At 43.6% G+C, this 14,399-nt stretch overlaps 1 protein-coding gene across 3 annotated transcripts in view; it reads left to right on the top strand.

The window, feature by feature from the left end:
• Positions 1-555: 555 nt before the first annotated feature.
• The window catches only part of SPTBN4 (spectrin beta, non-erythrocytic 4), a 265,502-nt gene continuing 251,658 nt past the window's right edge, over positions 556-14,399 (top strand). The window contains exon 1 of one of the 3 annotated variants that reach the window (XM_068250768.1): positions 556-586. In XM_068250768.1, the coding sequence (XP_068106869.1) occupies positions 577-586 (10 nt within the window). In that variant the 5' untranslated portion in view covers positions 556-576. Of the gene's footprint in view, positions 587-6,616; positions 6,819-14,399 lie in introns of those variants that run through there. The other 2 variants (XM_068250770.1, XM_068250769.1) reach the window with 2 other exon arrangements.

The following is a 14,399-nucleotide window of genomic DNA, read 5'->3' as shown; positions in this document are numbered from 1 at the left end:
CGCGGTACTCTGCTATTAGCTGCCTGTGCAGCAGCCACCTTGCTCTCTGTGCAGCAGCCACCTTGCTCTCTGTGCATGTTTGCATTGTGGCCGGCGGCTATGGACTTGGGCAGCATTGGAGACGGAAAGGTAGAGGAAGCTTCTGCACTGGAGATGAGCTGAGAAATGAGTGACAAAGATGGCTTCTGCAGTGTAAAAGCGAGCTGGCTACCTATACTGATAAGAGAGGGGGGGGGGGGGGGGGGAGAAGGGATTAAGGGAGTCATCTGGCTACCTATACTGGAGGGAAAGGGGGAGGACTCATCTGGCTATGTATACTAGAGGGGAGTGGTCATCTGTCTACCTATACTGGAAGGAAAGGGGTGGAGTCATCTGCTTACCTATACTGGGGGTGTCATCAGGCTACCTATAGTAGAGGGAAGAGGGGAGGGGTCATCTCGCCAACCTATACTGAAGGGGGGCGGCTGGTGACAGTGGCCTAGGGCGGTAAAGAGTGCAAATCCGGCCCTGGATGTGTGTTTCCCAAGTCTAACATGCTGTCTCCTGTCGGTTAAGAAATCGGTTATCCATTTGCAGATGGATTCAGGTATGTGTAGCTGGGAGAGCTTGCTGTGTAGCAGTGATGGAATTATGGTATTAAATGCAGAGCTGAAATCTATGAATAAAATCCTGGTGTAGGTTCCTGGGGTGTCTAGATGCTGTAGTACATAATGCATGCACATGTTAAAGGCGTCGTCTGCAGATCTATTGGGCCTGTAGGCAAATTGCAGAGTATCCAGCAGGGGATCTGTGATGGATTTCAGATAAGCCATTATCAGCGCTTTTAGGGCGCTTAAGAAAATGCGAAAACACCCTAGGTGTGAACAAGCCCTTACATGGCCAGAAGTAAGTTTTCTTTACTGAACATTGCCTGGCTATGTCCCATATGTGTTTTCAGTGCTTTTGCATTTTGTGTTTTTGTTTTGCACATGCGTTTTTCTTGCGTTTTAATGCGTTTGTGGTTCGCATATATAAATCGCACATGCATTTTGTATGCGTTTTTGATATACGTTTTATGCTAATCACTGGAGAGTCAACAGGAAGTGGAAATACATCATTAAACTTGTTTAAAAGAAAAAAAAAAGCGCATAAAAAAGGCAAAGCACACTAAAATGACCTCTGGGTCACCATTGACATTCATTATGTGCGTTTTAGATGCGTTTTGGAAAAATATGGGAAAAAAGTCTGTGTTTTTAAAAATGCGTATTGCAGAATGCAAACACATGCGTTTTTTCATGCGGCCCATTGAATAGCATTATATGTGTTAACACTAGCGTTTTACGCAATGCTAGCATTTCTGCCTAGTGTGTTCCTACCCTATATATCAGCAACACTCCCCAAGGTCTGCAATGTTGGAGATGGTATAAGGCTACGTTCTCAGTGCTGTGTGATGTAATAACTGCGTGGAATGATGACACACTGCAATGCAAAAGCAATGCGAGTTCAGTGTGGCCATTGCGGTGCAGTCTAACGCCATCCCAATGCACTGCATGCAGTGTGTTACCCCAATATGCACACATTAACAGTGACAGTGAAACATACTTATCATTGACTGTATGCTTCACTTTATGTGACGCAACGGCCAGATAACATGCAGTACAACTTTTACGTTACGCTCCTGCTATACAGGGGATGCAACTCCCCACTGTGATCACAGCCTAAGGCCTGGAACCCACTGAAAACAGCAAACGCAAAACGCTACCGCTAGAGTTTTGTCTGAGCGGTTTGCAAGCGGATTCATGCGCGTTTGCGGTCGCGTTTTGCAACATTGTATTTTTTTGCTCAGCGGTTGTGTAGCGTTTTGCGTTTTGCGTTTTTATCCTGATTGGTCCTGTGAATTATTTTTAATTTTGTTACAGTGTGCTGAACCGCAAAACGCTAGCAAAACCGCTCAGTTTAGGTTTTGCTGAGCGTTTCTGCTAGCGTTTCAATACTTTACATTGAAGTGCTAACGCTCCCAAAATGCTGCATGTCCTGCGTTTGCGTTTCTGGGAAACGCAAACGCTCCTGTGGAAGTTGCCCCATCCATTAACATCAGCTGAGCGTTTTGGCAAAACGCTAGCGTATCGCAGCGCTGCCAAAATGCTCAAAAAAACGCTCTTGTGGGTTCCAGCCCTAAAGGTGCATACACACATCAGGCCATAGTCTTTGGAAAATGAAAGATCACAGACCAATCTTACCACCCTTCATGTAGTATGAGAGCCATACTCTACACCAGGGGTGCCCATTAGGTAGATCGCGATCTACCGGTAGATCGCGAAGGCCTTCATGGTAGATCACGACCCCACTACATCTTCCATTCCTGTATTTACAAGTGTGCTCCTAAAATTGTACATAGGTAGATCACTTTGACTTGCTAATTTTTAAAAGTAGCTCACAAGCCGAAAAAGTGTGGGCACCTCTGCTCTACACAGTCTTTTCTATGGAGCTGAACTCCCCATCAGAAAAAAACCTTTGCAAGATGCTGCACACACAGATGCTGTACAGACACAAAAGATCAGTATCTGCAAAAGATCTGTTCCTGCGAAAAATCCATTCCTGCAAATTGCAATGATAGTCTATGAGATCTGCAGATCATCATACACACATGATTTAACTGACATTCATCTGCAGATCAGATCCACCAGGATGGATTTTCAGATCTGCAGATGATTGCTTGATCTGCAGATGAATGACAGTTAAATCATGTGTGTATGATGATCTGCAGATCTCATAGACTATCATTGCAATTTGCAGGAATGGATTTTTGGCAGGAACAGATCTTTTGCAGATACTGATCTTTTGTGTCTGTACAGCATCTGTGTGTGCAGCATCTTGCAAATGTTTTTTTCTGATGTGGAGTTCAGCTTCATAGAAAAGACTGAGTAGAGTATGGCTCTCATACTACATGAAGTGTGGTGATTGGTCTGTGATCTTTCATTTTCCAAAGACTATGGTCTGATGTGTGTATGCACCCTAACACATTGACAAAGTTGCATACATTAAGGCCCTTTTCACACAGGCAACTGCCAGGCAGTGAATGCACTCAGAATTAGCTTGTAGCGGCGCTGTACAGGGGACTCCCCTATGGAGTCAGACCTGAGCGCAGCCGCAGTCGTCCTCAGACTCGACATGTCTCGGTCTTCTGCCGCCCTGTAACACCACCACATGTCAGCGCTTGACACACATGGCATTACTACCACTGCAATTCAGCTGCATTTAAATTGCACCCAAATTGCACTGGCGGGGCAGCAGACTGAACTGCTCAGCAAGCACCCCGTTCAGCCGTCCTTCTGCTTCCAAAACTCCAAACTCAGTGTTCTCTTGCTGCCTAAGGCCTAGTTCATATTGTGCATTTCGGCAGCGCATATGGTGTGCGACATGCAAGAACAGCAGAAGTGCATAGACAGAACTTCTGCCGTTAACATAATGTGCGCTGTGCAGCAGTGCAATGCGCTATTGCACTGCTGCATGCATTTTTGTAGCCAAGCACAGCACTGAGCGATTCACTGTAGTGAATGGGATCAGAAGCGCACAGCGGCGCAGATGGTGTGCGATAATGCATGTTGCCTTCCAGTTGCACGGCCATTCTGCATCAATGATGTGAATGAGGCCTTAGGGCTTGTTTCCATGCAGCGTAGAGCTCCGTGGCTCTGCGCTGTGCATCACTCCTGGCGGGGGGCGGGGCTTGCGATCCCATTCATTATACTGAATGGGATCGTGGGCTGAAGCGCCCCGAAAATGCAGGCAACTATGCGCTGCGATTCAGTAGTGAAGAATCGCAGCGCATGAATGGAAACATCAGAGAGTGCAGTTTATGCACTGTCTGATGTCCCTGCGATCAGGTTTCCATTAACTTGCCTGAAATTGCGCTATATGTAAACGAGCCCTTAGGGTTACACTTATTTGAACTGCATGCGTTTTAGAAAACGCAGGCAAAAAAACAACAACACAATGATAGTCTATGGGCTGCACAAAAAACACATTGGTATGCATTTTTAGATGTGTTTTAAAAAAGGAAAACACTAATTCGAAAACTATTTTTTATTGATTAAATATGAACATTGATTGAAGGATGAAAACGGACACGCAGGAAAAACCCCCTATGGCTGAGTGCACACATAGCAGAAACGCTAGCGTTGCGTAAAACGCTGCGTTTTGTGCAGCAATGTTAGTTAATGGGACACAGAAAAAGATGCAGAGAACTGATTTACAGTATGCATTTCGCAAACGCTGGTTTTGTTGCATATTATGCAGGATGGTTGCCAGAACGCACATAATGAAAGTCTATGGTGACGCATATGCATACCGCTTTAAAGCTTTTTTTATGCATTTTTTTTTAAATAAAGATTTCTGATGTGTTTCTGCTTCCTGTTGTCTTCCTAGTGATTTGCATAACTGTAAATATAAAAACGCATTCAAAACGCATATGCGATTTACATATGCAAACCACAAACGCATGAAAAACGCTTCTGCATTAAAAAAAATGCAAATGCACTGAAAATGCAGTGAGGGCTTGTTCACACTAAGGGCTGGTGCACACCGAGCGGCTTTTTCAGCGTTTCTGCAGCCGCTTGCGGCTGCGGATACGCTTGGTCAATGTATCTCAATGGGCTGGTTCACACCAGAGCGGGAGGCGTTTTGCTGAAACGCATACTCCCGGGGTGAGGCATTTTTTGGATTGCGGATGCGTTTCTGCCTCAATGTTAAGTATAGGAAAAACGCAAACCGCTCTTAAAAACGCCTGTTCAGAGCGGTTTTGCCAGCGTTTTTGTTACAGAAGCTGTTCAGTAACAGCTTTACTGTAACAATATATGAAATCTACTACATCAAAACCGCTACACAAAACCGCAAAACGCTAGCTGAAACGCTACAGAAAAATAAGAAAAAGCGTTTTAAAATCTGCTAGCATTTTGCGGATCTGCTAGCGGTTTTTGGTGTGCACCAGGCCTAAGGGCGTTTTCGGCCTTTTTTCAAGACAAAACACTTGTGTAATGATTCTCTATGAGAAAGTTCATATCATCGCGTTTCGTCCGCTTTGCACTCCGCTAAGCGGTGCCTGTATTTTTTGGGGAAATTTTGCTGTAATGGAAGGTATAGGAACAGCGCAAAATGCTCAAAAAAATCGCTTTGTGAGGCGATTGCGTTTTTAAGAATAAATACATTGTATATATTCTTTTCCGGGTCAAAGAGTTCACTTCCTGACTTGCGTCAGGGAGTGAATTAAAAAAATCGCTCTGCAAAAGAGCTTTAGAAAAGCAGCTCACAGGCGCTAAAAAATTGTGCACAAAATCGTGAAACGCTTGCAATTTCGATTTTAGATGTGAACAGAGCCTAAGGCCCAGTGCACACCAAAACCGCTAGCAGATCCGCAATACGCTAGCGGTTTTGGGAGCTGATTTCAGAGCGATTCTAGGTATGTTTAGAGAGGTTTTCTAAACATACCTAGCGGTTTTGGGTGCGTTTTTGTGTAGCAGATTACACATATTGTTACAGTAAAAGCTGTTACTGAACAGCTACTGTAACAAAAATGCCTGGCAAACCGCTCTGAACTAGCGTTTTTCAGAGCGGTTTGCGTTTTTCCTATACTTTACATTGAGGACGAAACGCTTCCGAAAACCGCAAACGCGCAGCAGGAGGCGCGTTTGCGGCTTGGCAAAAACCGCAAACCGCCGGTGTGCACCATCCCATTGCAATACATTAGACAAGCGTTTTTATAGGCGGATGCGGCCGGCGGATCGCTCCAAAATCCGCTCGGTGTGCACTGGGCCTAAATCACATTACAAAATCGCACACACACCTGCATAAAATGCTCCTTTTTCACGCTATGTCATATATGAACCCAGCCTTTAGCAGAAAACTGATGATTTTCTTCTGCAGGGACAAGTGTGAACTTATTAGATAGGTGCCATTATTCACCTGACCTGTGGTTATAACGCAGTGGTCGAATTTGAGGTCTGCAGAATCTCCAGCAGGTCGAGCAACAGCGCCACCTGCAGGATGACATTGGGAATCACTGAAAAGCAATTTCCCTAAAAGCTTGCTGTTGTAGTACTGTCTGCCTGTGTGTGGTCAGTAATATTTGGTGTTATTGCCCTAATGGCTTTTATAACCACTACACTCTCTGCAGAAATATCCTGCCACAAAAGCTGCTTTACTATGTGTAATTAATTCCAAACATGATTAAACATTTCATTCATGAATTAATCCTAATGCATTTTAATATCCCACAGTAACGCGGCTGCATTGCCCAGTTTAATCATTGGTTCTTACAGATGGTGACATTTTCACTTTAAATGGTAAATCATTTAATCTCGTAATGTCATAAAAACATTCTGGTTAGATTTCACTTTTATTTTTTCTAACGAAAACCGTCGGCTAATAAAGCCTGCCCATGACGCATGCGCAGTACTCTCCTTCCCGGTCAGATAAAGGTCCCTGTATTGCGCTTGCGCATTATTTCTGCTCCAGGCGAGTACGTTCAGGTGCGCCGGGTGCGGTGGGTGTACGCAGTAACTGCGCATGCGCTTTCCCTCCGCCTCATTTAGGCGCCCTCTGTAGGCAGTATAGAAGGTTGGTTTTGCGCATGCGTCGCCGAATGGTCCATGAGATGCTTTGAAAAGGATTCTGCAGCATTCTTCGTACCTGAGGCTACTACTACTGCCTGTCCCCGCAGCGGTCCGCTGTGTGTAGCCTGACAAGACGGGCCCTTGAGGCCAATGCCCACAGCACTGCAGCAGAGCCCTGTGCTGGGGAGCAGAGGAGGGTGTGTGCCACTGCATGGCTCGCTCACGGTGAAGGTAGGACCATGCCCTGCCTCTATTAGGGGCACAGCTGGGAGGGGAGAACAATCACCACAGCTGACATAGCAGCTGAAATATATATATAATATATAATTTAGTGCTATGATTGGTATCCAATTCCCCTAACCTAGCCTGAGGACGAGTTTGTGGAAAACAATTGACTTACTATTGGCATTAGCATTATTATTATTATTTATATATTTATACAGCACTTACATTCTCTACAGCTCTTTATAGAGTATATTGAACAATTCAATCACCATCTGCCTCTCAGAGAGCTCCTAATGCATAGAACCTTACTAGGGCTAGTTTACACTATGTACATTGTATTGCGTATCCTGAAAAATAGGATTGCAAGGGTTATATAAAGTTGCATTGTAGCTTAGCGCTGTGATGCGACCTATACAGTGCCTCGCGTGTGGTCCGGTAGCGCACTCCTTGCACCATAAAATTACCAGTGTGAAAGGCCCATTGATATATATAATTGCATGGTGCTGTGATGCGATTATATTGCACGTTGTGCTTTGACGCAACGGTCATAGTGTGAAAGGAGCCTAAAGGTGCGACATACAGTTGATTTTTCACATTTCTTTTTTTTTAAATAATCAGTTGATCACTCATTTATCAAATGTGTCTACTACAGAGCTGATCAAAAGAAAAAAGGTTTTTTTTTTTTTTCAGGCTATTATTATTATTATTATGTATTTATATAGCGCCAACATATTATGCAGCGCTGTACAGTGTATATATATATATATATATATATATATATATATATATATATATATATATTTTGTCTTGTCACTAACTGTCCCTCAAAGGAGCTCACAATATAATCCCTACCATTGCCATATGTCTATATTATGTAGTGTAAGTACTGTAGTCTAGGGCCAATTTTTAGGGGGAGCCAATTAACTTATCTGTATGTTTTTGGAATGTGGGAGGAAACCGGAGTGCCCAGAGGAAACCCACGCAAACATGGAGAGAACATACAAACTCTTTGCAGATAGTGCCCTGGCTGGGATTCGTACCAGGGACTCAGCGCTGCAAGGCGAGAGAGCTAACCACTACGCCACCGTGCTATTGGTAATTTTATTGAATAAACCAAAACAAACAAACAAAAATGTACATTTTTGGTTGGATGGTCTGTAACCACCTACAGACTAATTTGGGTGAAACCAATTAACATAATATTATTATGAATTTATAAAGGACCAACATCTTCCATGGTGCTGTACAACAGAATACAAAGTATAACAATAACTACAGTGCTTGGTGCTAGTCTAGTTTAGATGACCCAGCAGGAAACCATTGCGCACTTTTGCAATGTGGTAGCCATAGTGCCCTCCATAAAGTAGCCAGAATGCAGGGGGAGGGGGGGGGGGCACATGCATAGTGGGAGACTCACCTAGCCAGGATCCAGCATGGCAAAGTACACCGCATCTCCTTCCTGGATTCTGGCATTCTGTTGCACTGATAACAGCCCCCGCCCCCTGTGAACAGGAGGTGCTGTTACCAGTGTGACAGAATACGGTGTAGTGTCACCTTTTGCTGCGTTGGATCCCGATGTGCACTACCTGCATGTAAACCCCCCCCCCCTTCCCTTTTCAGCTGCTCCCCGGGCTAGGAGCCCCACCTGCCCCTAGAAACGGACACGGCAATGCGTCTGTACAGAACTTGGCCCAACTGCCAGTTGACATTCATTGTACATGTGTACCAAGCGTTATCCCAAATTCACACTATGCGCATTGTGTATAGTGTTATAATGCTGTGCGCATTGTGCATGTTAAAACACTCATGTTATTGTCATAGCATGAACAATTGCTACATGATGTGGGTTAGTTTTTGCACATGATATCCAGAAATGCACTTCAGAAAGTGCATTAGGATTACATACAACTGTATGCGCAGTGAGTTCAGATGCGATTAATGCACTGGGTTACTACACATGTGCATATTGTGAATGCGCTTGAAGGCCAATTCAGGGAAAAGTAATCAGTATGTTTTTGGGTTTTGAGAAAATAAGAAACATACCCAGGAAAAACTGACAGAAACACGGTAAGGACATACAGACTCCATAGACATTCTGTCCTGGCCAGTAGACAAACCTGGGTCGCTAGCAGGACAAGACAAGATTGCTAGCCACTGTTTGCTTTCTATGTATTCTTTACTGCCCTATTTTTGTTTGTAGTTTACGGTATACAGAACAAGTAAATATCACACTTTATGGAATACACAGACTGTTCACAGCTGCAGGGCTGCGGAGTCAGTACAAAAATCACCCGACTCCTCAGTTTATGAAGCTTCCGACTCCAAGTACCCAAAATTGCTCAGACTCCTCAGCCCTGCAAAATGTTTCATCTTTATTATTATTTAGTATTTATATAGAACCGACATCTTCCACAGCACTTTACAGAGTATATGTAGTCTTGTCACTTAAAGGGATACTGTAGGGGGGTCGGGGAAAAATGAGCTGAACTTACCCGGGGCTTCTAATGGTCCCCCGCAGACATCCTGTGTTGGTGCAGCCACTCCCCAATGCTCTGGCCCCGCCTCTGGTTCACTTCTGGAATCTCTGACTTTAAAGTCAGAAAACCACTGCGCCTGCGTTGCCGTGTCCTCGCTCCCGCTGATGTCACCAGGAGTGTACTGCGCAGACACAGACCATACTGGGCCTGCGCTGTGCGCTCTTGATGACATCGGCGGTATCGAGGACACGGCAACGCAGGCGCAGTGGTTTTCTGACTTTAAAGTCAGAAATTCCAGAAGTGAACCGGAGGCGGGGCCGGAGCATCGGTGAGCGGCTGCGCGAGCACAGGATGTCTGCGGGGGACCATTAAAAGCCCCGGGTAAGTTCAGCTCATTTTCCCCCGACCCCCTACAGTATCCCTTTAACTATCCCTCAAAGGGGTTCACAGTCTAATCCCTACCATAGTTATATGCAGGGCTGTGGAGTCGGAGCAATTGGGTACCCAGAGTCGAAGTTGGAGATTTCATAAACTGAGGAGTCGGAGTCAAATGATTTTGTACAAAATCCACAGCTCTGGTAAGTATTAGCGTAAGGATTCGGGGACGTCATTTTGGGTACCCGGAGTTGGAGGTTTCATAAACTGAGGAGTCAGAAGATTTTTGTACCAACTCCACAGCCCTGGTTATATGTCTATGTACTGTATGTATTAGTCTAGAGCCAATTTAGGGTGAAGCCATTTAACTTATCGGTATGATTTTGCGGTGGGAAACCAGAATTCATGGAGGAAACCCACCCATTCACTGTGAGAACGTACAAATTCCCTGCACATAGTGCCCTGGCTGGGGTTCGAACCTGAGACCCAGCAATGCAAGGCGAGAGCGCTAACCACTACACCATTTTGCTGTCCTTGTCCAGATCTTTATATAAGGGGCAAGCACTGTGAATGGTCCAGGCACTCCCCTTGCTTTGGCATTGAATGTAGTTATGTGGAATTAAATTGTAGGGTTTGTTCACAGCATGCAGTCTGTATGGAAGTGCCCTGTATAGCAATGCGTTGCTATAGTTATTGCGGGACAGCGCAGTGAGCTTTTATTCTTTATAAGGCTTTGTTCAAAAAAAATTGAAATCGCAGATGGCCACTTTTTGCGGTTTTGTGAGTAATTTTTCCCCCCTCCCGGCACTTACCCACGCGCTACGATTATTGTAAAGCGCTTTTCTAAGCGCTTTTGCAGAGCGATTCTATTTTTTCACTTCAGGGTGTCAGTCAGGAAGTGAACTCTTTCACCCGGAAAATAATAAATACAATGTATTTTTTAAAGTGCGAACGCAATTGCTGCACAAAACGATTTTGTGAGCGTTTTGTGCTTTTCTTATACCTTCCATTGTAGCAAAATCGTCCTAAAAATGGTACAGGCAGCGCTTTGCTGAGCGGAAAGCTGACGAAATGCGCCGGTATGAACTATCCCATGAAGATTCATTGCACAAGCGCTTTTAAGGCGAGTTTTAAAATCGCCAGCGCTGAAAAAAATAGCGAAAACGCCCTAGGTGTGAACAAGCCCTAACTGAATAGGGCCGTGTTTACTCCTGTATGATAATGCTGTTATTGGACATTTTTAGGACAACTCCGCCATGTGAAGGCGTATGTAAAATATAATATAAAAGCCAAGCTGAAGTTATTTGGGGCTTTTTTAATCACTGTGCACTGCTTGGCAACACGCACAGTGTGAAACAGACCCACAGTCTGAATAACAGAGCCCCTTCTCCATTGTCAGAATCGGAAGCAGCTGGCAGCAGTCATGTGACCAATAGCCAGAGCCAGCATTTTTCATAGCTGGCCATTCGTCCCGAATGGCCAGCTATGAAAGTTTATGATTTTGCCATTGCTGGGAAATTCAGAGGCACTTTTCTGTAGGTGGCATTATTTGGACCTCTTCTCCAGGTTTCTAAGTCTTGTGCATTTAGAGCGATGTACCACCAGCAAGGAATTCATAACTAAATCGTCTGTGTGGCCAAGATATTGGAGGGGCAGAGTCACAAATCTAATTTGGCATTAGAGTGTTTTTGGCAGCGATTTTAAAAAGTGTCAGCTTTTTGCCAGCGATTGTGTAGCGATTTGCGATTAGCTATTTTAATTCTGATTGGTCCTTTCAATTAATTTTCATTTTTTTTACAGTGTGCAGGAATTTAAAAATGCTAGAAAATCGCTCTGTGTAGGTTTTGACGAACGATTACGTCAGCATTTATATATTTTACATTGCAGAAACGCTAAAGCAAAACGCTAACGCTCAAAAGTGCTGCATGTCCTGCGTTTGCGATTTTGGTAATCGCAATCGCTCCAGTGGAATTTGGCCTATCCATTAACATTTAGCTGAGCGTTTAAGGAAATCGTTAGCATTTAGAAAACGCTTAAAAATCGCTCTAGTGCGTTCCAGCCCTGAGAAATATTTGTGTAAGGTTAAAGAACAACTGTAATAATGAGATGGTATGGAGGCTGCCATATTTATTTCCTCTTAAGCAATACCAGTTGCCTGGCTGCCCTGCTGATCCTCTGGCTCTAATACTTTTATCTGTAGACCCTGAACAAGCATGCAGCAGATCAGGGGTTTCTGAGATTATTGTCAGATCTGACATGATTAGCTACATGCTTGTTTCTGGTGTGATTCAGACATTACTGCAGCCAAATAGATCAGCAGGGCTGCCAGGTAACTGGAATTGTTTAAAAGGAAATAAATCTCTCATCCTCCATTTTCCGCTTGCTTTAGTTGTCCTTTAAGTCTTGTACATAATCAAATAATGATAAAATTGTATATTTATTGGGAGTGACTTCTGCCAGCCGATTCTAAATAACTGATAAACCATTGTTTAACCACATCAGTGGATGTTCAAATCACTAATCAATGTAATAGGATAAGAGCAGGAAACTTGCTGAGAACAGAAGAATTGACAAGAGTCACTGCACGTGAGCATGTCTGGTACTCCTGTCCAATCGATTGCCTGGATCTCTTCCTGTGCATAGAAGATCTTACACCTGTATTTTTCTAAGGCATTAATAAAGTGGACCTGAACTCTTGCACAGGACAGAAGGAAAACATAGAGAAATGCACCCTGTATGTATTTTTTTTTTCTTCATATGCAGCTGTGAACTGTTAAGGTGTAACTTGGCCTTTCCACTTCTAAGGCTATGTTCGCAGTGAGGCATTGCGCTGCACATCCTGCAAAAGCAGTGTTGGAATGGAGGAGAAAAGTCTCTGCATACAGTGAAGCGTAAGGTGCATACAAAGTATGCTTTACTGTATGTACTCCATTGCGTTAGCAACACGATTATTGTCCAATGCAATGGACCACAACGCCTAGTGTGTAGCCTCAGGCCTCGTTCACATTTGCAATATTTCATTGTGTTTAGGTGACTTTTTTTTTTTTTTAAGTGTACCGATGCGTTTTACATGTGCTTAAACACGCACGTTTTTGTCCAGCATGTTTTCTTATTTGATTTAGCAGTTGTCAGTAAAGATTTGTTTTCATTTGAAAACGTGTTTTTTTTTTTTTTTTTTTTTTAATTAGGGGTAAAAAACGCATCTCCAAGGTGCATTGCTATGCCCTTCTTAGTGCTGAAAAAGCCACCTATTCACTTACATTGCTATGCGCTTCACAGCGCAACACATAGAAATGCATGCAATACTACGTTTCTCAAATGGACAGTAAAAACGCAAACATACAGTGATGTGAAAAACTATTTGCCCCCTTCCTGATTTCTTATTCTTTTGCATGTTTGTCACACTTAAATGTTTCTGCTCATCAAAAACTGTTAACTATTAGTCAAAGATAACATAATTGAACACAAAATGCAGTTTTAAATGATGGTTTTTATTATTTAGTGAGAAAAAAACCTCAAAACCTACATGGCCCTGTGTGAAAAAGAAATTGCCCCCTGAACCTAATAACTGGTTGGGCCACCCTTTGCAGCAATAACTGCAATCAAGCGTCTTTTGCAGCGCTCTGGAGGAATTTTGGCCCACTCATCTTTGCAGAATTGTTGTAATTCAGCTTTATTTGAGGGTTTTCTAGCATGAACCGCATTTTTAAGGTCATGCCACAACATCTCAATAGGATTCAGGTCAGGACTTTAACTAGGTCACTCCAAAGTCTTCATTTTGTTTTTCTTCAGCCATGCAGAGGTGGATTTGCTGGTCTGTTTTGGGTCATTGTCCTGCTTCAGCACCCAAGATCGCTTCAGCTTGAGTTGACGAACCGATGGCCGGACATTCTCCTTCAGGATTTTTTGGTAGACAGTAGAATTCATGGTTCCATCTATCACAGCAAGCCTTCTAGGTCCTGAAGCAGCAAAACAACCCCGGACCATCACAATACCACCACCATATTTTACTGTTGGTATGATGTTCTTTTGCTAAAATGCTGTGTTACTTCTACGCCAGATGTAACGGGACACGCACCTTCCAAAAAGTTCAACTTTTGTCTCATCGGTCCACAAGGTATTTTCCAAAGGATTTGGCAATCATTGAGATGTTTTTTTTTTAGCAAAATTGAGACGAGCCTTAATGTTCTTTTTGCCTAAAAAAGGTTTGCGCCTTGGATATCTGCCAGCAGGCCATTTTTGCCCAGTCTCTTTCTTATGGTGGAGTCGTGAACACTGACCTTAATTTAGGCAAGTGAGGCCTGCAGTTTTTTAGATGTTGTCCTGGGGTCTTTTGTGGCCTCTCGGATGAGTTTTCTCTGCGCTCTTGGGGTAATTTTGGTCGGCCGGCCACTCCTGGGAAGGTTCATCACTGTTTCATGTTTTTGCCATTTGTGGATAATGGCTCTCACTGTGGTTTGCTGGAGTCCCAAAGCTTTAGAAATGGCTTTATAACCTTTACCAGACTGATAGATCTCAACTACTTTTGTTCTCATTTGTTCCTGAAGTTCTTTAGATCTTGGCATGATTTCTAGCTTTTGAGGTGCTTTTGGTCTACTTCTCTGTGTCAGATAGCTCCTATTTAAGCGATTTCTTGATTGAAACAGGTGTGGCAGTAATCAGGCCTGGGGGTGACTACAGAAATTGAACTCAGGTGTGATAAACCACAGTTAAGTTTTTTTTTTTTAACAAAAAA

Source organism: Hyperolius riggenbachi, chromosome 8 (assembly GCF_040937935.1).
Source record: "Hyperolius riggenbachi isolate aHypRig1 chromosome 8, aHypRig1.pri, whole genome shotgun sequence".
NCBI lineage: Eukaryota > Metazoa > Chordata > Amphibia > Anura > Hyperoliidae > Hyperolius > Hyperolius riggenbachi.
The sequence above is the reverse complement of the archived record's forward strand: the minus strand, read 5'-3'. Positions and strand labels throughout refer to the sequence as shown.